The 23,898-nt window shown below is 41.0% G+C and overlaps 1 protein-coding gene across 1 annotated transcript in view; it reads left to right on the top strand.

The window, feature by feature from the left end:
• The first annotated feature begins 1,212 nt into the window (after window positions 1–1,212).
• Window positions 1,213–23,898, top strand: part of Ccdc80 (coiled-coil domain containing 80) — a 36,789-nt gene continuing 14,103 nt past the window's right edge. The window contains exons 1-4 of the mRNA XM_026394554.2: window positions 1,213–2,081; window positions 2,500–4,403; window positions 12,012–12,168; window positions 23,123–23,259. Of these exons, the coding sequence (XP_026250339.1) occupies window positions 2,511–4,403; window positions 12,012–12,168; window positions 23,123–23,259 (2,187 nt within the window). The 5' untranslated portion in view covers window positions 1,213–2,081; window positions 2,500–2,510. The remainder of the gene's footprint in view (window positions 2,082–2,499; window positions 4,404–12,011; window positions 12,169–23,122; window positions 23,260–23,898) is intronic.

Genomic DNA, 23,898 nt, shown 5'->3' with positions numbered 1-23,898 from the left:
CTTCACATGCTCTACAAATAGTTGTTGTTGATAATAGGGAGGGATAAGATAAAGGAAAGGGGAAAAAAAAAAACATAAGAGAGGAGGGCCAGTAAGGGATAGTGTGGAACATATTAGAATATAATAAAAGAGGAAATAACATTTAGAATGTCCAACTAAGCACAAGCCTAAATCACGTCCACAGGTAAATCCATGAAAGTGGCAACCATCCCTGACTCCATTACTATATTCACAAGGGTCTATGTGAGGGCCACTGTAGGACCTTCTTTTTTGCTATCCCTGACCTCAAACTATGGGTCCAGTGCTCTACACTCAGCCCTCTTATAGGACTTCCTCAAATCCAAGCTTGGAGCTTATTATGTGAAAGGGCAAGGGTGACAGAGGGTTATGGGGCTGATCAAGGGAAGCAACTAATGATGAGATTTTATCCACTCAGAGAAGCCTTTAGCATGGCTTACCTTAAGAGGAGGCTTCTGAGGACCAGGGACACCATTGTTGGTGGCAAGTAATGCTGACTTGGAGAGACTGGAAGAAATATCCACATAACCTGAGTCAACTTCCTCCCCACTTAAAGTAGAATCCTTTGGAAGACCCAGGAGGTAGAAGCCCAAAACTGCCTGAGGATATCCTTTGGAACCTCACTGGATTGATTTCCATACCTAAAACCTCTGGAGAGCAAAACATGTAATAGGCTCCTGCCTGTTGTCCACTGATTCCTGTCTTCCAGGGAAGCCCTTCCTCATCTACCATCTCTAGCTGGAACTCTGAAACTGGAGATCAGAATGCGCATTCCCCAGCGTCACAAGCAACTGCAGTCTCAGGGGACAGTAGTCGTTGCCTGCATCTCTACCCTTTTACCAGCTTCCATCCATGCCAAGGAAAAGTTAGGACCAAGAACACAGTAATATAATTCCTAATTAGCATAATATAAAAACAACCTAGTCATGTTTTCCATGGGCTTTTCCAACCTTAAACTAAAAGCATGAAGTAGAGACAAAGAGATAAAAATATTCACTGGTACTATAAATAGATATATACTGCCTATGTGTACAAAGCCAAGCACCCTGACCCAAATGAGTGTCTGCCTCTGGGAAAACCAAACAGAGTTTTCCTTTTCCAAAGTTCAGTGTGGGAACAGACAGGAACAGACAGGCAGGGAAGGCATCCTGATTACTTGGTATGGAAGGGGTTAAGTCCTCAGTCATCCTATTCTAAAGTGATTTATGATGATGTGTAGAGTTTCAAAATTTTCCCCAGCCCGAAGTACAGCCCTCTCCCGTCTCACTGAGTCCACTCTGGATGTGCCGCAGTGAAAAGGGCGGCGTGTTTTGCTGATCTGTTAAATTCTTAGTGAAGTTTCCTTGATTTCCAGTGGCGGCTGTTGTTTGAGTTTGGAGCGAAACTGAGGTAGTCCTGACATTTCCGGGACTGAAGCCAGACAAGAGGAAGAAGAAAGAGAAGGAGAAGGAAAAGAGGAGAAGAAAAAAAGGTGGGGAGAAATAAAGGGAGGAGAGAAGTCTAGGAAAAGGGGGTGGGGGAGTCCTTTTCAACATTGCATTCCTGTGTTTTCCCTCAGCCTGGAAAACATATTAATCCCAGTGCTTTTACGCCCGGAAACAAAGGGACTGAGCCAGACTGTGGGGGAAAGGGTGATAAGAAGGATCCCGGAACTCTAAAGAGGGATGGAGTGAGATTCAGAGATCACTAAGACTCCACTTTAAGGGACGTCCTGTGTCGCCACAAGGGACAGGCACTCGCAGACACACAGGACCAAGGAGAAACTGCGGGCAAATGGAGATACAAAGACTTACAAGGACAGCTCCTTTCTCCTCATCCCACTTGTCCAGAAGGTAAAAAGACACAGCCAGAAAGGAAAGGAGTCAGACCAGGAGGAAGACAGGCTGCGATCCGTGGTGATAACTTTGCAGGCTGGAACGGCAGCACACCCCTTTTGTATTGCTCACCCTCGACAAGCCGAGAGAGGGTGGGGAGGAAAAGTATTTCATCTAGGAAACTGTCCTGGGGACCAAACTTCAGCTTTCCCCTGAAATCCTCTGCATTCCATCTCTATGAGCCACGATGTAAGTGTGTGATCTTTTCTGATTATGGTGTGTTTGTTTGTTTCTTTGTTGCTTATTTGAAGAAAGGAAATGTGAATGTTGTCATAATTAATATGCTCAGTTTGCATTTTTTTTTTTCTGGAGCATCCAGTTAGTGGAAACACAGCAAGCACACTAACCGGGGAACTAAGTTGGATTTCCTGCTTAATGGAACTGTCTCTGTTAAGCACTGACAAATTTCAGGGACTTAAAAGCAACAGAATCTCATCCTATCTTCCATTCTCTGACCTCCCTCCTTTTTCTTCTCCAACTACCCCTCCCCCATCCCCTTGACCAAGATAGAGAAAGAGATAATGACCAGCTCTGTTTGCAATTAAATGATTTTCTTTCTTTTTCCTCCCCTCCCCTTTCTGTCTCATGACCCCTCTGCAACCCAAAGCGGATGACACAATGACGTGGAGACTGGGACCCCGTTTCACCATACTGTTGGCAATGTGGCTGGTGTGTGGATCAGAACCCCACCTCCCTGCCACGAATAGAGGGACCCATGGAGGGCGGAAGGTACCTTTGCTTTCCTCAGTCAATAGCAGGCCAGCTCGGTTTCTGAGGCACACAGGGAGGTCTCGTGGAACAGAGAGATCTACCCTGGAAGAACCAAACCTTCAGCCTCTCCAAAGAAGAAGGAGTGTGCCAGTGTTGAGACTAGCTCACCCGACGGTGCTGCCAGCCCCCGTGGGCATCAAAGGGGCCCCTGTGAAACCTGAGCTGAGACCCAAGGCCAGGGGCTCCCCTGGTGAGATGATCCGAGATGAGGGGTCCTCTGCTCGGTCAAGAATGCTGCGCTTCCCCTCTGGGTCGAGCTCTCCCAACATCCTCGCCAGCTTTGCTGGGAAGAACAGGGTGTGGGTCATCTCGGCCCCCCATGCCTCAGAAGGCTACTACCGCCTGATGATGAGTCTCCTGAAGGATGACGTGTACTGTGAGCTGGCCGAGAGGCACATCCAACAGATTGTGCTGTTCCACCAGGCAGGCGAGGAAGGGGGCAAGGTGCGAAGGATCACCAATGAGGGCCAGATCCTGGAGCAGCCCCTGGACCCCAGCCTCATCCCCAAGCTGATGAGCTTCCTCAAGTTAGAGAAGGGCAAGTTTGGCATGGTGCTCCTGAAGAAGACACTGCAGGTGGAAGAGCGCTACCCTTATCCAGTCAGGCTGGAGGCCATGTACGAGGTCATCGACCAAGGTCCCATCAGAAAGATAGAGAAGATCAGACAGAAGGGTTTTGTCCAAAAGTGTAAAGCCTCTGGTGTCGAGGGCCAGGTGGTAGAGGAGGGGAACAATGGTGGTGGAGGAGCAGGAAGGCCAAGCCTGGGCCCTGAGAAGAAGAGAGAGGACTCAAGGAGAGTACAAGTCCCCCCCACCAGAGACACTCGGGTGAAGGTGATGAGAAAGCCGGCCACTACCACCATGGCTCCTCCCCCACCACCTCCAACCCCAAGGGCCACCACTCTTCCTCCTGCTCCACCCACAACAGCCACACGGGCCACACCCCGAGTGGTAACAGTAGCCACGAGACCTACGACCACCACTGCTTTTCCAACCACCCAGAGGCCTTGGACACCCAGGGTGCACCCCTCCTCAACCTCCCCCAGACTCTCAGGCTCAGTTGAGTTGACCACAGCCCGGGGCTCCTCAGTCTCAGAGAATCTCTACCCTCCACCCAGGAAGGAGCAGCAGAGGGAGAGGCTACAGACCACCAGGAGGCCCAGCAAGGCCACCAGCTTCGAGAGCTTCACTGGCAGCCCTCCCACCACCATCTCAGAGCCCAGCACCAGGGCTGCAGGCCTGGGCCGTTTCCGAGACAACCACACAGTTAGGCGGGAACATGGCCATCAGGACCCAAATGTGGTGCCGGGTCCTCACAAGACAGTCAAGACAAAGTCGCCTAAAAAGAAGACCCAGGACAAAATTCTTAGCAATGAGTATGAGGATAAATATGACCTCGGCCGGCCCACTGCCTCACAGCTGGAGGAGGAGCTGCAGGTGGGAAATATTCCCTCCCAAAGCTCAAAGGAGTCCAGAAAACATGAAAAGCTTGAGAAACCTGAGAAGGAGAAGAAAAAGAAGGTGAAGAATGAGAAACCAGAGAAGTTACTCAAGAATGAAAAGCAAATGAAGAAGGCAGAGAAAAAGAGCAAACAGGAGAAAGAGAAGAGCAAGAAGAAGAAAGCAGGTAAAACAGAGCAGGATGGCTATCAGAAACCCACCACGAAACATCCCCCTCCGAGCCCCAAGAAGTCAGTGGCTGACCTGCTGGGGTCCTTCGAAGGCAAACGAAGGCTCCTTGTAAGTAACATCTTTGGCATTATTTTGGGGGCTGAGGCAGGGCACATTCATGTTTATCTTATTAGTTTTGTAAAGTCACATTGCTAAGTGTCAGACTGTGACTGAACCCCTAGGATGTCAGGAAGCTCAGGCAAGAAAGAACAGCCAGGCAGTAGTAGCTCCCTTTGGTTCAGATGCTCTCCTCTATCTACACAGTGCACACTCCTACAATACAGACTCCATGGATGGGGGACCCTAGACTTGAATCCAGGAAAGCACTGTAGCACTGTAGTCAGCTTCTTCCAAACAGGAAGGAGCAGCAGAGGGAGAGGCCACCATCCTTCCTGCTCTCTTTCAAAGTACCCCCCACCATCCTTCCTGCTCTCTTTCAAACCTTGTTTCTGGACCATCTCTCTTTTATGGAGTTCAAAGAAGAATGAAGGAGTTCCCTAAGTGGAATGCTTTCACTCTAGTCACAACTCAGGAAAGGCATTTCTCTCTGCTAGAACCTAGGAACTAGAAGCATAGGTAACATTCCTCCCTAAATAGGTCTGTAGCAATATTGGAAGTCTCCGAGGGAGGGGGGAGGGTATGGCAGCCTGTGTGGAGAGTGGGTTTGATTGGAAATAAGGGTCCTGCTTGTTAGGATCCTCACCCATGCTTTTATAACTAGCTAGCAGAAATCTTCTACCCATAAAGGCTGCATGCTCCATCACTGCCTGACTGACTCTCCGAGCAACAGGGATGGAATGTGGGGAACTGGGTTAATTGGTCCACTCTGTAGTACACTAGAGATGCATCTGAATTTGAAATACAGATGAAGTACAGATGAATTTGAAGTTAAGCTGTGTAAAGTATAAAGTGTGTCCACGCGTGTGGTGTGTGTGTGTGTGTGTGTGTACACCCAGGTGTGTGAACTTGTGTGCAAAAGAGAGACCATCAGTTTCCTACTTCTCCTTTGCCTGTGATTCTGTCACTAGTGTGGAGTGAGCCACAGATTCATCTCAGTGACCCTGTCTTTTGGCCATTACTTGTCAATACTATCCAGAGGATGAAAACAGAATTCAGTTAGATCAAAGGAATGCTTTTACAGGAGTAAACCTATCCTGAAAATAAGGGCAGGTCGCACCTGCAATGTGAAAATGGCTCCTTCTCTTCTTTATGTCTCCTCCCAGGATTTCTACCCTGGGCTTCTTAATGCCATTGTTTTATTCCAGGTTGTCAAGGAGGAAAAGGATTCATTACAATTAATTCAGAGTAAAAGATAAATAAACTGATGTTGGGTAGTGTGGGTCAGGGATGCTTTCCTCAGATACCTGGTGAGGGAGGCATCTCATGCCATCATGATAGTGCCCATTCTACTAAACTCCACGCACTACATTCACACTGCAAGGTGATAGGCACTCTTTTTCCAAGGTATTTCTTGAAGAAGGGTCTTTTAATCTTCCAATATGGCCTAAATTTAGATAAATGATCTGGGAAGAGGGACTCTGATGCTCATTTATCTTAAGTGGTTTCAAAAAGTTTAAATTCACATTTGAAATGCTATTCAGAGCAGAAGTTCTTGTGGTGCTTATCCTGAGTAGAACATGTCCCCCGTTCCCTTGCCTGTTCCATTGACAGTGGAACTATGGATTAGAACAAAGCCTAAGTTCTTATTCATTCTAAAGGGTGAGGGTAGGGGGCTGGCTGTGGATGTGTTTATGTCTTATTATGTACTTTTTATATGTTACTACATTTTTTAAACAGAGCTTTACAGTGACAAACAAATGTAGGTTATTAGACAATAGACTATCTGTTAGAGAGTTTAACACGTGCTTGAATAATCCCAGAGTCTATATAAACTCAAATGGGAATGTTTCAGTTAGAATCACTGACTTCAGAGTAGAACTCTATCTGGTACTTGGATGTTTATTAGGGGACTATGGGGGCAAGCTGCTCCCTGGACCGTGGGAAAGTATTAGTGGTGTGCTCCATGGTCTCTTCCCGAGTACCTGGGACTTTGTCCAGCCCATAAAGCACATAACCCAACTCTGTCCATTGAACCAACAAGGAGGCAAAGTGTTCTCATAGTCAGGTTTTAACCAACAAAAACTAATCATGGGTAAAATGTCAGGATTGTTATTGTGCACCCATCTGGCAAATACTTCCATTGCCTCTAGGTTGTGAGTCAAAAGAAAGGGGTTTTCATACTGTATTCCTGATCCTAGTCATGCTCTTGATTTCTCCCTCCTTTCCTTCACTCCCTCAGTCAGAGATCTGAAAGCCCAGCTGGGTATTTTCTGCTTTTAACAGTATCCTTGGTCATAAATTTCTAGCAAATGAAACTCAAAGGACAGCTTCTGCTGATGTCATGTGAGGCAGAACAGAAACCAGCTGGAATTGCTCCTGGCAGCACTGGCTCTTTGGAACTAGCAAGAGATTCAGATTTGTTATTAGAAAGAAAATACCAACAGGAGGCATTTTAGTCTTTCAACCCTGTGTATGCTCAGCTGATAATCATATCACAAATGTAATTTTTGAATGGCTAATGATGTGTGAAGTAAGAGTGGATTAGAAAAGGCCAGGTGAAATTAACATGATAAAAAAAAAAGAAAAGAAAAGAAGAGTTTCACCAGACAGGGAGGAGACCAGTGTTTCTGGATGAAACATCATTAATAGTACCATTAATCCTTTTTCCACTCATTTTTTCCACCAAACTCTGCTGATGTTATTCAGGAAGCTTGGTGATTCAATTAATATTCATTAAGGCTTAGCACTCTCAAGCAGTTCGAGTACAGCTGAGAACATTTATGTCTAACTGGCCTCAACTTAACCTAGTGTGCTCAAACAGAAAGCAGGTCTGCATTCCAAGAAATAGCTCAGGCCTCTCCCCTCATCTTTTCCACTTTTCAGTAATTTGATGCATAACTATAATTTATTGTAAAAACCTAGTGCTTTGTATTCTTTTATACCATTCTTCAGATGTGAAAACACCACATAACTCTTCCTTACTAATTACTTAGAAAAACACTGGCAGTGACAGTGTAGGTCATGGTTGGGCAATGGCATCCCAGAGGACTTTAAGGGCATTGCGGGTGGAGCCAGATGTCCCATGCTTAGGCCATAAGTTAGCCCTTCAAACCTTCTGCTTCTCAGTCTGTCAGCAGAGAAGGGTGTGTCCTGCGGGATGCTTTGTAATTTTATTCTGTGTAGTTTAATTCTCCTAGCAATCCCACGAGGATCTATGTACCAGTCCCATGTTATAGATAGGAATATAGAAGCTGAGAGAGGTTGAGAGGTTACCCAAGGTGGATAGCTAATGTGTAGCAAAGCCCAAATTAGATTTGCTTGATTTTAAAGTTCAAGCTCCAATCACGCCCATTCAGTTTGAGCTTCACATAGCAGATAGAAGGGGAAACCAAAGAATGATGCTGTTTGCTAATAAATATGAACATTTAAAGCTTCATTTTGACACTTGAGTTACCCAGATAAGTGGTAAGGTGTAGAAATGGTTGACATTTTTTGCCAAGCACAAATTCAGAGTTTCTGTCCTTAATACCCAGATACTTCTCTGTACCTCACCACTGGCTTTCCAGCAGTCAATCAAGAACAGTAGAATTCTAGTTGATCTAATCCTTCAGATTGTTTGGGATCAACTATAGTGAGAGTGTGGGTTAGCTGTTTATCACTAAGACAGTGGACTTAGATAGAGGACAGCTGACAAGCCATCATTGAATACTCTTGAGATCTACATACTTATCAGTTAAACAAAGGGCCTCAATATGCTGAACTGCATAAATTCAAATGCAAACTTAAGCTTTCTTTGGCAACCGAGTCTCCTGTAACTCAAGTGCGTTAATATTTTCAACCTTACTTCAGAGATCCGAATATAGGAATGACAACCTGCTTATTTAGTTTAATATTAGAAAAGAATTTAAGCCTCCGCTTTAAAAGAGACTACTAGCTTGCAAGTTATTTTTCATAATCCTGTAAAACTTTAGTGTTTCGAGTCTAACAGTATTTAGAATATTCTGAGACTGGCATCTTCCCATTCCTGTTTGTTGCCTTTGCGTACACAAACAAGCTTCCTTCTCCCGCAAGGCTCTTGAAGCCAACACACCAGTTGGAACAGAAACATGAGTAAGAACTGCAACACAATTTTGAATTCATGATATATTCCCTGATTTATTGCTACCAAATAGGAAAGAGGCCAAGTGACAGATAAAAACGTTTACTGAGGAGTTCTAGGATGCTCTTTTTAGGAAGGGGAGACTGGAAATGGTTTTCATTACAAATACTGTTTGAAATACTGCCAAACTAGAAAATGAATGTAATGGAGATGTTAATACATAGGGGGAAAGTCCTTGAACCGTGTCAGATGATCTGTCTCTATTTGCCCTGGGCAAGTTTGAGGAGCACATTAAACGTAAGGAAGAAGGTCTTTCCAATTGGTTTGTGGGCAGCATCTAGATATTCATAATCAGGAACCCCTGTGTTCCTGAGTCCCTCCCTTCTCTAACCAGAGTCATCTCTGTAGCCTGAGGAACATGGCCAGTGGTTACTTCTCTATCTGAAGGACAGGAACAGGTCTGAGGTTCAGCACCTGAGGAACTTAATATCAACATAGAAGATAATAGTAAATAAAAGAAATGGAAAAAAATTCCATGAGAACTGTACAGACGAGTAATTATGAGGAGAAAGTGACTGAGATAAGGTACTGGGGGTAGGCCTACATGGTGAGAGAGGTGACAAGGGGCAAAGAGAGGAAGGAATGTGGGTGAATATGAGAGGCCATAGACAAGCCTATATTGCCCAGATTTTGCAACTTATGAGGTTGGCACAGATGTTGTTCCATTATAAAGATGACAAAGCTGAGGTTTATAAGATCAAGTGGCCTTGTTGAGGCTACAGGCAGCTTGGGGTGTGGATGGGGGATATTGAACCAGGATAAAAACACCAGCCCTCCAACTTTTATTGCACTTTCTCTGCGCCACTCTGCCCAAGGCTCCTTTCGTTTCTTAGTTTAGACTGGTCTATCTCTGGAGGGGAAAAAGGTCATGTCAGGGAGCAATTGGAGGAGGATGAACAAGACAGAGCCCAGGGCCAAATCCTGGAGGGCTGGAAACCAGAAATTGAGTCATGCAAAATGAATGTCACCTCACAGGGAGGTGAAAGCATGTTTGAGCAAAGGTTTGAGGTACAAATAAGCCTCAGGGAGTTCTATGTATTTGAGAATCCCACTGGATATCTAAGGCTTGACGCTACTGTGTGCAGAGCGCTGTGGGAGAAGCTGTCACACAGGGGAGGAGGAGGTTCTCTATGATTACATATCATCTGAAATTCTTAATTATACACACCCAGTGGTAGGAGAGGACTAGAGGAGGCTTCAAGAACTCTTAAAATCCTGTAATCTCAAGGTCTGTCTGTGGGTTACAAGGATCCATGGTGAAGTCTGAGAAAATAAAGTGAAGTCTGTATGTGGATTTGACGTTAAAAAGGCAAGTAATCATCAGTCACCTAGCATCTGAGCAGCTGTGCTTAGGAACTCCTGTAACATATTCTAAGTATGGGCTTATCAAGTTAAAGATAGGGGATCCAAAATCATTAAGGGAAATCTCATTCTCTTACCTTTGAATTCATTGTTTGATGTTTTTACTTAACCATTCTCTTTACTTCAAAAATAGTGTATTGAATGAGCAATGAGGCAGAAAGGAAAACTTACTATATGTCAAGTTAAAATAGAACTCCAATCTTTAGGCTGTCATCTCGAATCCCACGTAGTTAATTAAAAACAAACCAACCAAAAATACCAGCACCACATCTTTTTAGAGCCACCCTAAATCCTTTTGTTGTTGTTGTTTGTTTGTTTTCTTTTCTTTTTTTTGGCTGAGTGGGAATTAATGAATAATTTGGAGAAAATTTTATTGTCTTTCCCCTTGGGAGATTACCTTCCTAAAACAAATATTTCCTAGCTATCATGTCCATCTGAACAGGCATATAATCACAAAATCAAACATGAACATCATCATGTCAATGTAAAATAAATAACAATCTGAGAAAGAAAAAAAGTCAAAAAACTTCATCCCAGAAAACCTTTGTTAATGTTCCACTCAAAAGCTATTAAACACATTTTAATTTCCTTGATCGAGAATATTTTTGTCAGGCATAAAAAATTCATACCAAAGAAAGCTTGCAGGCAGCAATAAACACATCTGACAGAGAAAACTAAACAGCAAGATCAAGTTGGGACCAAGTTTATTGACCACTTTTGATAAAATATTTGGAGAGGTTAACAACATAGTGACTTCTCCTGGGAAAAATGCAAAGCAAATAGCCACAAACTTCAGAAATAGTTTGTAAGGTTAGGTGGGTAAATAGAAAAGTGGGTGATAAATTTGAATGTGGTCAAATGCAAGAAATTGTTTACAGAAATAAAATTATAGAGGCTTACCTCTGAGCTAGGTGATGAGTCAACAAGGAGTGAATAAATGGTGTTCACTGCAGATATTAGCCTGATGAGCTATTTGGGGTCAAGAAGATCCACAAGGACTTGGTCATCATCAGAATAAAATTTCACATCCTTTCCCCTCCAGGGGAACAGCATCATGCCTGCCCATTGAGGGAGTATGGAAAATGGTTCTGGTTTCTGCTCAGGAAAACCTGGTAAAACTGGAGAATGCTCAGAGAAGGCAATTAAAATACGGAAGTAGAGAAGCTTTTATGTTAAATTAGATAAAAACATTGAGACTTTCTTAGAGGGTTCAAGAGGACCTTTTAAAAAAATAGAGGTATCCTCATTTGAACCAAAATAATGAAGTACAGTTTCTCAGATTGCTGGTGACTATAGTGTCTCTTTTGATGGCTCTTTCTAATTTTCTCCCTAAAGAAGGCAGGGACCACAAAGAGGGAATGAAAGGGGGCTAGATGAAAAATAAAAAAAATCCCAGTTCTAAATGGTAGGGAGGGCTAAACTGAAAGAGTTAAAGCCCTGCTATCAGGGAACTCCAGTATCAAAAGAAATTCACCATGAGCTCTGTGCAGGCCAAAGGTGACAATAAATATGATGTCTGTGACGAAACACAGGCCAAAAGGACATCATCAAAACATTCTACAAGGTTGCCTAATAAAAAATTTTAAACCATAGAATGTGCCATAGCACTCGAGGCCTAGCTATCAAACTCTCTCATTTCTGTGGAATGTGAAAACACATAACCACTGAAATAACCCATGTCTGATTAGCCAATTAGGATAATAAGGATCAAAATAAGGCAAGGGAGATAACACCGGTTGAACAAGTATTGCATGCCAAATGTTTTTCATGTTATCCAACAGCCTTGCAAAATAAGTATTTCTGTGCAGAGTTCACAAATGAGAAAACAGAGGCACAAAGAGTAATGAAAGAAACTAACTGAAGTGTGTAGAAAACTCTAAGCTGTCTGGAGTCATTAAAAGATAGGAAAAAAAGAGAGAGAGAGCCTTACTCAATGGCCTCCTTTGGCTTTAATTATGCTAAGTGTCCAGCACAATAGTCTGTAGTTTTGGTGTGAGTCATTATCTGCCAGCTATTCCAAATCGTCTCTTAAGGTTTTGCCTCGGTTTGAGCCTGACACTATGAATTACCGTGTACTTCTCCTCACCCACCTCCAGCTGATCACTGCTCCCAAGGCTGAGAACAACATGTATGTGCAGCAGCGTGATGAATACCTGGAGAGTTTCTGCAAGATGGCCACCAGGAAGATCTCCGTCATTACCATCTTCGGTCCCATCAACAACAGCACCATGAAAATCGACCATTTCCAGCTAGGTTGTCTTAAACATTTTCATTGTATTATTGTTATTCTTGTATTTAAGGTGGGACAAACATTGTGGGAGAAGTCCTAGGGAATCAAAATGAACATTTAGGTGTCTGGAGGGCCCTTTGATTATGGTAACATAGGTCTGTCCACATAGCCCTTCCAGGAGGGTCTGGTGTAAGTTTTCAGTGCTTTAAAATGAAAAACATGCAAGCACTCTACCATTCTCTGACTGTCAGTAAGGTGGAGGAAAATGAGAAAAGCAGTGCAGTGTGGAGAGGATAGAGAGATACTCAGCCCCATCCCCTGCATTCTGAGACTTCTTGCCCATGAGCCGCACCATCTGATCTGATCTGCCTGCAAGCTTTATGCTGTGGGTGACTCATCACAGATGGGGACCTGCCAGACCCCTGGAAGTACTTGACTCTGGCAAGCCTGAGGATGGAATTAACCAGAGTTGAGAGAAGCTATTAAGTTAAATGAAAAGTCACCAAAAATATGGACTGAACTGTGCCCAAGTCCTTTTGGAGACCAGAAGAATTTGGCTGAATTTAGAGTTTTCACAATTTTTCATATTAATGATACATGTGAGACTTGGGAGGTGTACAGCTCAGCTTTCAGCTCAGAACTAACTCTCTGCAGTTCTCATGGGGATGTTGCAAGACTGACTATGATTAGGTAAGCCTCACAGCCAGAAGTTTAAACTCTAACCCACCCAATTTCTCTAACAATTACTGTATCTCTAAAACTTTTTTTAAAAAGACTATTTTTTACATTTATTTTCTTCTTTTGTTGTTATTGTTGTTTGACTATAATGGAAATCCTCATATTACATAATCCTTCATATTACTCACTTACATATTCTGCATAGTTTTCATAAAATATGTCATCTGAAATATAAAAATATTTTCCCTATTAACATTTAAATTTAGTACATAGAACACATTATCTCACAGATTAGTCTGACATGTGATCTTGGTACAAATGGACATGTCAGTTATAATTATGTCAAGATAATTCCAATTTGATTTGATTATGGTCTAGTTTTCAAAATTATATATTTTTATTGTGGTAAGAACACTTCATGTATCTACTCCCTTAACAAGCTTTTAAGTTCAAAATATTGTATTGTTCTCTACAGGCATAATATTGTAGAGTGGATCTCTAGAATTTATACAGGCATTAATTTTCAATTATTAATTCTCTACTTTCATTACCTAACTTCCCCAGAGATGACTCAAGAACAAATAGCATCTTTTCCAATGTCCCATAATAAATCATGGTGCATTAGTGATTTGTGGATATTTATCCTATTTAGTGCTTATGTTTCAGAAGAGAAATCAAAATAAGAATTAAAAAAGACTGGCCTTAATCAAAACAACAGTAACAACAATTATCATATAAACAAAAGATGCAAAAGAAATAGTTCTAAAGGCAAACAAAATCAAATTCAGAGTTACAACTTATTTGTTGTGTGACCTGTGGCAAGTTACTTCTTGTCTTAGCTTAGAAGACAATCATATCTACTTCCAGGCTATGGTGAGTACTAAATAGGATAATGTACACAAAACCTGTCCAGTAATAATCACCATGATGTGGTCATCATCATCACCACCATTGATCTATCAGTCGGCTAGAGACTAGTGAGCAGTCATAATTGTCATGGATGCACCTATAATTGCAAAATAATTGTAATTGCTTACTACTAATTAGTGTTGACACATGAATCATCACAACTTCTCTTTCGGGTCAGATATCATTAGTACTCTTGGTGAAGCCCAAGAGACTAATGCTGTAAAGCTACATATTTAGTGGCTAACAGGGATTCAACCATTTGTTTCCTGGAGTTCACAAAGTAGCATGAGCCAGTGGGCTTAGTTATACTCCAGATGTCTAGAGAGGAAGTCAGTATTCCATCCAGTACAGAGCCTGGTGCTGGCTGCTGATGAAAGCATTTCTCCAACCAGGTGTTCCCAGTGTCAAATGTGCTACCTACCAAGTCTGCGACAAAGTGTTCCCATCCCTTATTTCAGAGTTTGGAAAAGTAATTATATCTTCCACTTCAGCAGCTGTATGGTCTTTATATAAGCACCTGGTGCTGCCTTGGCAAGTTTTTAGCATAATCCTGCCGTTTTCTAGACATCTGGATTGAATACAAATTGCAGGAGGGCTAAGGTTTTCTTTTCTGACTTATTGGAATGCAGGTGTTGTGACTTGGGTATTTGCCTCACTAAATGGCAGCCTGGACCTGATCTGGAGTGGGCAGGGGCTTTATTTTGTTCTTCATCTAATTCCTGGAAGGCCTTTCTCTCCTCATGTTGTGTCCCAGGTTACCCTTATGGGAAAGTCAGCAGCACTTTCAGCCAAGACTGGGAGTCAGCCATGGGAAAATAAGAACTGGCATGAGCCCTGGTCTCTGTGAACCGAACCCCAGCCTTGTCCGACTTTTAGCTGGAAATCTATCCAGTGGCCTTACTTTTCCTTGAAAATAAATCAAGCATTCCCTACTTTTCCATACTTTTACTGAGCCTTTTAAGCAGACGCCTACATCCAATTGCAGTGTAGGCTGTACTCACCAGCTGGTCTGTCTTGCTAAACGTATTCGTACTATCTATACTGGACCTACAAACGTCAGGAAACTTACCTTAAGATTTCAAGCTTTCCTATAAAGAAAGCAATTTATGCTTGATCAAATTCAAATGCCCAGCTGGTTTTACCAGCATGGAGTTTATTATACATGAGAGCTTAAAATGGCCTAACACATAAAGGTATTCTTTATCATTAATGGCATTTAAAATGTCAGTCTAGGATAAGAATATCAGAGTGTATGTTACATAGGTGGATCATAAACAAACTACAGATAGAAAAAGGGTGCTGGTTATAAGGACTTTATTGAAGAATTCAAGTGGGCAGCAGGGATACAGCAAGTAGGGTTTTTTTTGGATTTTTTCCCTAGCAAAATATAAAGAAAAAGAAAAAATATTTGGACATTGGTATTTTATCATCAAATTTTAAGGATTGTAACACAAGACACTTTTCAGGAAAAAGGAAATTTTTGATAGCTTGTTCTGAAGAAAGGAGAGTTTGAGGGTAATTGATAAAAAATGAGGTGGAAAGTTGATGGAGTGGAATATAACGAGAAGGGCTGAAGTCCTGATTCCTTACTTATATGAGCAAGGAAATTGTAGATAAATTTTTAAAAATTACAAATAAGAATGGTAGAATGCATTCAGACTAAAATACCCTTTTGTCTTTGACCCTGTTGGAAAGAATTATTCTTAATGGAGCAGCTTCATAATTAGCAGGATTCACAACAATCCACAAATACTGCTTTCCCTCTGAGGAAGTCCTAAAAGACTGATGCTTGGCCCCGACTCCACCTTCCATCAGTGATGACAGAGCCTGGCAGCTGCCTTCTTTAGTAGCCCCACCACCCTGAGGTGGGAGGAAAGGCTGATGTGTGCTCAGATTTCCATACACAGGCTGGTGTCTGCCATTGTGTTTATTCAGTCTTTGATTATCAATCACTCTGGGCCCCGGGGTTGAAAGCCTTTCTCCTAACCTGTTCAGTCATCTGTTCTGAACCCAGACCAGGGCCCTTTCTGCCTCTGACATCAAGTGTATCAGTTAAGATCTACCCCTGGCAATCGAGGGAGGGAAGTGCCTAAGTCAAACACACAAAACAAGTGTTTGAAGACTGTGCTGGAGGGAGCAGGTCTTTGATTGCAGTCATCAGAGAAAATTTTACAATTGTCAGAGAATTTTGAACAGTGGGTTGATTTAATGCAGGAACCTTGAAAATGTATAGGTCTTTTGACTAGATGATGATTCTATCAGGGTATTTTTGGTTTTTATTTAACTTTAAGAAAAAACGATACATTTTCTGGGTTCCAAAGTCAGAGATATATGAAAGGTATACACAAACCAGATGTAGAGACACACACTTGTAATTCCAGTGACTCAGGAAGCTGAGGCAGGAGGATATTAAGTTTGAAGCTAGCCTCAGCAAGTTCCTAAGTAACTTAAACCCTGTCTCAAAAAATAGAAAGGACTGGACATGTAACTCTTTATTGATAAAAATGGGGAGGGAGTGGGTGGTTAAATTCAGTGATAAAGATCCCCTGAATTCAATCCCCTCCATCCAAAAAAAAAAAAAAAAAAGGTATACACAGACAAGGTATATACAGACAAGTTTTAAATCTACTCCTGATCCCTTTGCCCTGTTATTTACTGCCCCCTATAGGGAATCGTATTTATGATTCCTTGTTTATTCATTTAGTGCTACTTTATTCAAATACAAGTTAGTAACCAGATGCCTCACATGTGCTAAGCAAGCGCTCTACTACTGAGCCACAACCCCAGCCACTACTGATGTATTTTTATAATAGAATCTAAGAAATAGAATTGTTGAACCAAACAGCAAATATATCTAGTTTTGGTGGTTCTGCTAGACTTTTCTCCATACAAGTAGTATTATTTTGCAATCCCACCAGCAATGCATAGGAGCACCTATTTCCCAAACCACTCCAATTAAGTGTGTGTTCAAACTTTTGGATATTTTAAGCAATGTGCTATGTGGAAAATTGTATCAGTTGAGGAAAGAGTTTGCATCTTTCTTTTTATGAGTATGTTTGCAGATTGTTTCATATGTTTAAGAAGCATGCTCCTCCTCCTCCTCCCCTCCTCCTCCTCCTCCTCCTCCTCTTCCTCCTCCTCCTCTTCCTCCTTCTTCTGTCTTTGCCCATTTTTTCAGTTTAGGGTTGGGGCCCAGGCATCTATATTTTTGAAATGTTGTTCAGGTGACTCTGATTTGCGCCTAGGTTTGATCTAGAGCATAATGTTAGACGTAGGAGGGGAGGAGAACCAAGAACTAGAAATGTGGTTTGGCATCTGATCTCAGCAGATTTCAAATACCAGGACAAAGGATTCAAGCTTTATTTGGCACATCATGTGCGAACTCTAAAGATTTCTGATTATATTTTTCAAATAAATTTTAAATAACTCTTCAGGTTTAGTGGAGTTAGACTGCAAGACAGAAAAACTCCTGGGTAGGAGGACAAGTTTTTAATTGAGAGGAGAAGTTGCTCTTTCTAGAGACTAAGTAAAGATAGCTTGATCAGGAATGGACAGGTTAATCCCACCTATCAATTCTACGTATTTATTCATCCCACAGTGGATATAGGTGGAAAAATGACCCACTCAAAGAGCACAGCAAGCAAATCAACTGCCATTTAAATTTATATGTTTTCAATCAAAAGGAGGTAAATTCTGTAGCTAAAGGACAAGTTTGTCTTAAATAAAATATCATTCTACAGACTGTTCAGACATCTTGGAAATAGTCTTGTGATTAAAACCAATTAAGCTTGATGAAATTATATTATGTGTATGAATATGGTATAATGAATCCTAATATTATGTATAATTATAATGAACCAATGTAAGTGCATAAATAGGTTTTTTAAAAAGCAATTAAGTGGCTGGAGTTTGCCTCTAGATTTATCCACAACCAAGAGGTTTTTTTTGTTCCCATTGACTTCTTCAATATGTTAGTTACATTTTAAATTTCTTACAGACATATCTTATTTAAAACATCAACTACATGAAAATTTAGAAGATAAATATATATGAATGTAATTTCTTAAATCAGACTAGCTGTGCTGCAGGCTCACAAGATCAAAGGAAAACGTATGGGTTCTGTGGTGGGTTTTCTACACAGACCTGAGGTTACGCACCTTCTTTATCCTCTTTTTTCATATGATATTTTTCTTAGAAGGGAGTTTTTTTCTTAATTGCCAAATATTTACTCAATGTTTATTATATTCCAGGAACTGTGCCAAGCTAAAAGAATATAAAAGATGATCAAAAAAGTCCCTGTTGTCAAGTTGTTTATATCTAGAAGGAAGATAGACATATAAACAGTTTGTTGCCATGCAAGGTGATAAGCGTTATTACAAAAGATTGTAAAAATGTTGAAAGTGCACAGGGAAGGTACAGAGAAGTTGTGCAGGTTATTAGGTCTGCCATGTGGACAAGGGGTAGGCTTCATCCCAGGAAGAGAGGACATGGTACTAGTAATGGAAATTGAGGGCTGGAACCCAAGATACGAAGGAAGGAAGAGTTAATAGATAAGTTAGTTAAGACTGGTTGAGTTCATAGGACTAATGGCCTTTTGTGCTATAACAATAATTTGGATTTTTATCCTGTGAGACAGTAACTCTGTCCTCATAATACATTGCAGTCAGTCAGGAAACTTATTGAAATGCAGATTCTTGGGCCTCTCTACTAATGATTCTAACTCCTTTGGTCTGAATTCCAAGTACTGTGATTTTAACAAGTTTTCCAGATGGTTGTGGTGAAGGTAGACAGTGGATCACACTTTGAAAAACTGCCAGGTGAGATATGGCACTAATGAGGCAAAAGGAGGAGCTGACGTGGTCTAGGCACTGGGGGAATGGCTTGAACTTAGGGAAAACAGGGTGAGGGAGGAGAAACCATGGATGTCACAGAGAAGAAGCAGTCCCAGGTAGAAGCTCTGAAAATAATGCCTGACGCCCACTTGTTCAATAGCTTATAATTGAACCTAAATTTTCTACAGTGTCATTACTGTCTGTAATCAGTCATGGAAGAGAAAATACATGAAGAAATTTACTACCACCTGAATCTTTCCACTATCCTTTGGGGTTGAGGCTCTTAAATCAAGAGGAAACATCTGACTTCAATTGCCATTCCTTGCCAACACATGACAGAGTTCGCCCTCCCTGCTCACCTTTCTCCTCAATAATCTCAAATCCAAGTCCCACTAAATATGCTTGGATCTGTGAATAATTCTAGCTGGATTAAAAGCATATGGACACTTTATAAGACATTTCCTAGAGAATTTTTGCTTCTAAGTCCTGTAACACCTAACAGGAACTAGAGCACTTAGGCAGAATTTGAATAAACTTCACAAGAAGTTGCCAAGTCTATGTTCCTTTTCCAGATGGAAAAGAGCCTCTTGTTTTCCTATCCCTGATTTATACAGAATGCAGAACATGACAGAGACCTGTGACCCGAACAGGCAGCAGGAGACAGGAGCTAGCCTCACATGCACCTTCCTCCAAAGTGACCTGGAGTAGATTCTGTCCGCTGTTGAGTTGCCCCATCCTAGTTGGATCCAATGCCAGTTGAAGCTTTCGTTGTTTTTCTCTGGCAGATTCTCTTACTTGGCACAACATGTAGATACTTTAGTAGACTCAGAGTGCAAAATGTTTTATTTCTAATGTTTGATGGAAATATTTCAGGAAACATTTTGGTTGAAAGGAGAAACCAGACTGTGGAATCAGGGTTTTTTGTTTGTTTGTTTGTTTGTTTTTGCCATACACTAGTAGAGCAAAGTGTGGCTTAAATCTTGCTCTTGAGTTCTCTATGGGTATAGTAGGAAGAGCCCTGGGTTGGATGAGTCATGTTACCTGAGTGCTTATCTTCACTCTATTATTAACTAACAATGTGAACTTAAGCAAGTCAGTCCTCAGGATCTGTGATAAATTGAGCTCCCCGAGAAACAGCTTTGAGACTCTTTAAGTTTTGTGTGCATGAGGTTAAGGAGGTATATTCTCAATATCTATGAGGAATGAGGGATGAAATATTGGACAGAGGGTGAATTGGGGCTTGTTTACTCTGAGGCTAGAGGGACAGCTTTCATATCTATCCCTTCTACCCACTGCATCAACCATTGAATTTGAGTTATACCCGGATAAGGATGTGACTGGGGAAAGGCAGAGCTCTTCTAAGGAGCACAGTTTTCAAGGAGGGATCCAACTAGGACTATTCCTAGCAAATTCAGTTCTGAAGGGAGGAAGATCTGATCAGTATACCACAGTTTCCACTGTCATTCCTTAGTTTCCACATTCATCCTCAGTAATGTGATTGAATGGGCTAGATAATATCTGTATCAGTTACCTGTTGCCACAATAACGGTATGTAGAAAAGACTCATAGCCTTTAGTGGCAAATAATAACAAACATTCATTTAGTTACAGATCTGAAGGGTGTAGCTGATCTAGGTTGTGCTAGGTTGGGTTTGCTTACATATCTTCTGCCGGCTATAGGTTGGCTAGGTGAATCTGCTGATATTTTCTGGGTTTACATATGTTGGGAGTCACCTAGCTGTCAGCTCTGGATAGCCTTGGCTGGGACGAGATGAAGGCAAGTCAGCTTGATTTATCCTCTAGCAGGCATGGCAGTGGCAGAGGCAAGAACCATCCAAATATGCAGACCTCATTTCTATCTTCTACAGTGTCAGCTGTGCCGACGTTCCATTGGCCCAAATAACTGGCAGGTGAACTCACAGTCAAGACATCTCAACCAGTTCACTATAACAGGAAGTGCAATTACTGGGCAAGGATACAGGTTAAGGGAGAGGTGAAAAATTGGTGCTATATTAAAAATCTACTACAATCCCTAACTTCCTTCCATCTCAGCCTTTCATTGGATTTTGTGACTTTATCTGTTAGACACTAAGAATGGTCTAATTTGGTTCTAATTAGGAACTTGAATTCTGTCCAGGTTACTAATCTCTGAATCTAGCATCTAACCCAGAACCAATTCAGAACGCTAGTGATGAGTAATAAGTTGAATGAATAAAAGCAAAAAAGAATGTGTTCGGAATTTAAGATTTTAATTTTAAATGCAAGATAAAATCGGGGTTGTAAAGTCTTAGAATATCAGTTGTTAAGGGAATTTTAAAGAATCAGTCTTTTAATTATTTTCTTTATTATTATTATTCACAAAGAAAAACATGCACTTTCCACTTCATCTCTCCCATTTCACTTTCACTATTACCTGCTATGTGTCTGTCTGGACCTCTTGCTGTGTATGTTCCCATTCGACTGTATTTTCTTTTGCTTTACTTCTTTTTAACCAAAAACAGTCACATCCTGTTTTTATTCTGCAACTTGCTTTTTATACTGAATAAGACATACTAAAAATAAACAAGTGTGTTTTTATATAACATGAATCTGACAGTTTTTAAAGATTAATTTATATTTAGTTAATGATGACAAAAATGTACAACTGCAAAATAGTTTACTTGGCTGAGACATGCCATTTTTTATGTTTCAGTCAGCACCAGGTGGTGTTGGTATGGGCTCTCAGTTCCTGTGCCTGTGGACTTCCTCCAGGAAGTAATGTTGTAACTTTGGGGAGGAAAACAGATTCTTTTCCCCCTCATTGTGGTATTTTCTTGGAGAAATCCAGGTCCTTATTTATATTTTTTCAATTTTTCTAATCAAACAAACCAAAGCATTAGTCAAATTGTAATTGTCTCCTTTTTATCAGAAAGAGTAATATATAATGTATTGTTTAGTACAATAAGAAATAAGCTTCCATACAGTTGACACAACCTCCTTTCTGCTACATTGTGGTTGTTTCTACTGTAATACTGTTCAGTGGATATTGATGTTGGTAACAGACTCTTTGTTAATATTCTCGTTATCACATATTTGCTAATTTTTTTCACATTCACTTTTAATACAGAGAATTATCTTTATGATAATAAGGTGAAAAAAATGTTTTATGAAACACTATGACTTGTTGAGAGCGAATAAGTAAATACAGATGCTCTTCACCTTATGATGGAGTTATGTCCTGATACACCCATTATAAGTCGAAAATAGAATCTGAGTCAAAAATGCATTTTACAGCCAGGCTCGAGGGTCCACGCCTATAATCCCAGTGGCTGGGGAGGGGGAGGCAGGAGGACCGCAATTTCAAAGCCAGCCTAAGCTAGCCTCAGCAATGTCGAGGCGCTAAGCAACTCAGTGAGACCCCATCTCTGAATAGAATACAAAATAGGGCTGGGGATGTGGCTCAGTGGTTGAATGCCCTGAGTTCAATCCCTGGTATCTGCCTCCCCCAAGCCTCTGCAATCTATTTTATAAATATAACTACCAAAAATCTAAGCTATGGCGTGTAGCTCAACAACATAGTATGCAGCAGTGTCTGTTGTTTGGCCTCATAATTGCATGGCTGTCTGGGAGCTGTTGCTTGCTTCTGATGCCCAGTATCATGAAATGAATACCAGGAAAAGATTAAAATTCAAACTTCAAAATATGGTTTCTACTGAATACATTCCTCTTTAACATCATCATAAAATTGAAAAGTCTTTAAGTCAAATCATTGTAAATGAAGCCTGTTTGTAAAGTTTCCCTATACTTGGAAATGTTAAAATGCCTTTCAGACAAAGAAGTTCCATGTAAAGGGACAGCTACCCTGATTGTCATGCTTTCCATTAGCCCAGTGACACCTTCAGGATCCATTCTGAATTATGATGATTTATTTTTATTTATATTTATCCAAGGGTTTGATGATTGAGAAAATGCATAATGATTAAAGACTTAATAAATTCAGTCATATTTTGCTTAAAATCGTATTAACTTACACAACTGGTATTATGAATAGCTTGACTTCTTTTGGAGTTAAGATGAACCTGTGACTAAGTTTGAAAATAGCCTTTTTATTTTTCTCTATAGTTATAATTTGTTTACTGAGTTCCAGAGTTAATTTTGTACTAAAAAAAGAGGAACATGCACACAGGTTTCAGACTCAGAATTATGTTTAATGGAAATAAAACTTAACAAAAGTGGGTGAATCTAGTTCCCTGGTGATCTAGGGTGAAAACTATTCCCTGGGGGAGGTGACTCAGTGGCTTCACTCTCGATTTCCCCTTCTGAGTCTCTATGAACAGGATAGACAAAGATGGGGCTTTATCCTCTTAGAAGAGTGGCTTTCAAAACTAGCTTATTTACTCGTTTGGTTTTTTCCTATGTTTATTATTTCACCCTGGAACCTACATTCACACACAATGTGAGTTGAAGATCTAAAATAAACCAAGAGTGGTCTGATGAGAGCTGGATGGAGTCTAGAGCCTCCACCCGTTCCCTTCCTGTCTCACCACACCCACATTTATTCACATTTCATTTGCCTTAAGATAATGAGAAACCCATGCGTGTGGTGGATGATGAAGACCTGGTAGACCAGCATCTCATCGGCGAGCTAAGGAGAGAATATGGAATGACCTACAATGACTTCTTCATGGTACTGACAGATGTGGATCTGAGAGTCAAGGTACAGGTTCTTGTTGTGTTTGATGTGGTTCCATTCCTTAAATAACAAGGATGATTTTTTTTGATTTTTTTTTCTTTTTTCTTTCTTTCTTTTTTTTTTTTTTTTTTTTTTTTTTTTTTTTGGTCAGTGAGCCCATTCGATGTATGAGTAAGCACAAATTATTTCTTAGATGGAAAAGTTTTGAAATGGCCCAAATATTTTCAGTTGCCCCATGAATTTGCATTCAGAAATGTTCCCCTCGGAAAGTCTGGGTTGGAGTGACCTCCAATGGCCCAGCTACTTGACTCAGCCTAAATTCTTCTCTAACATCAATGTTGTGCATTCATCAGACACTTGTTGAATAGCTGTGGTGTTTGTTCCAAGCCCTGGGGATAAAAGGTGAAAAGTGGTTTCTGCCTTCAACAAACCCATGTTTAACATAGGCCTCTTTTGGAAGGATCTGGAAGTTTACCTCTTGATCCAACTTGGACAAGACTTCAGGATTTCACACCTACTTTCTTTCTGAGCTGAGGGACAAAGTTTCTGAACCATGAAAACCTGTGCTATGTAATAATAATAATAATAATAATAATAATAATAATAATAATAATAATTGCTAACTTTATCGAGTACAGTTCTTATGGCAGGCACTAGGCTCAA

This window comes from Urocitellus parryii, chromosome 2 (genome assembly GCF_045843805.1).
Source record: "Urocitellus parryii isolate mUroPar1 chromosome 2, mUroPar1.hap1, whole genome shotgun sequence".
NCBI classification, from domain to species: domain Eukaryota; kingdom Metazoa; phylum Chordata; class Mammalia; order Rodentia; family Sciuridae; genus Urocitellus; species Urocitellus parryii.
This window is presented reverse-complemented; position numbering and strand designations above follow the sequence as displayed.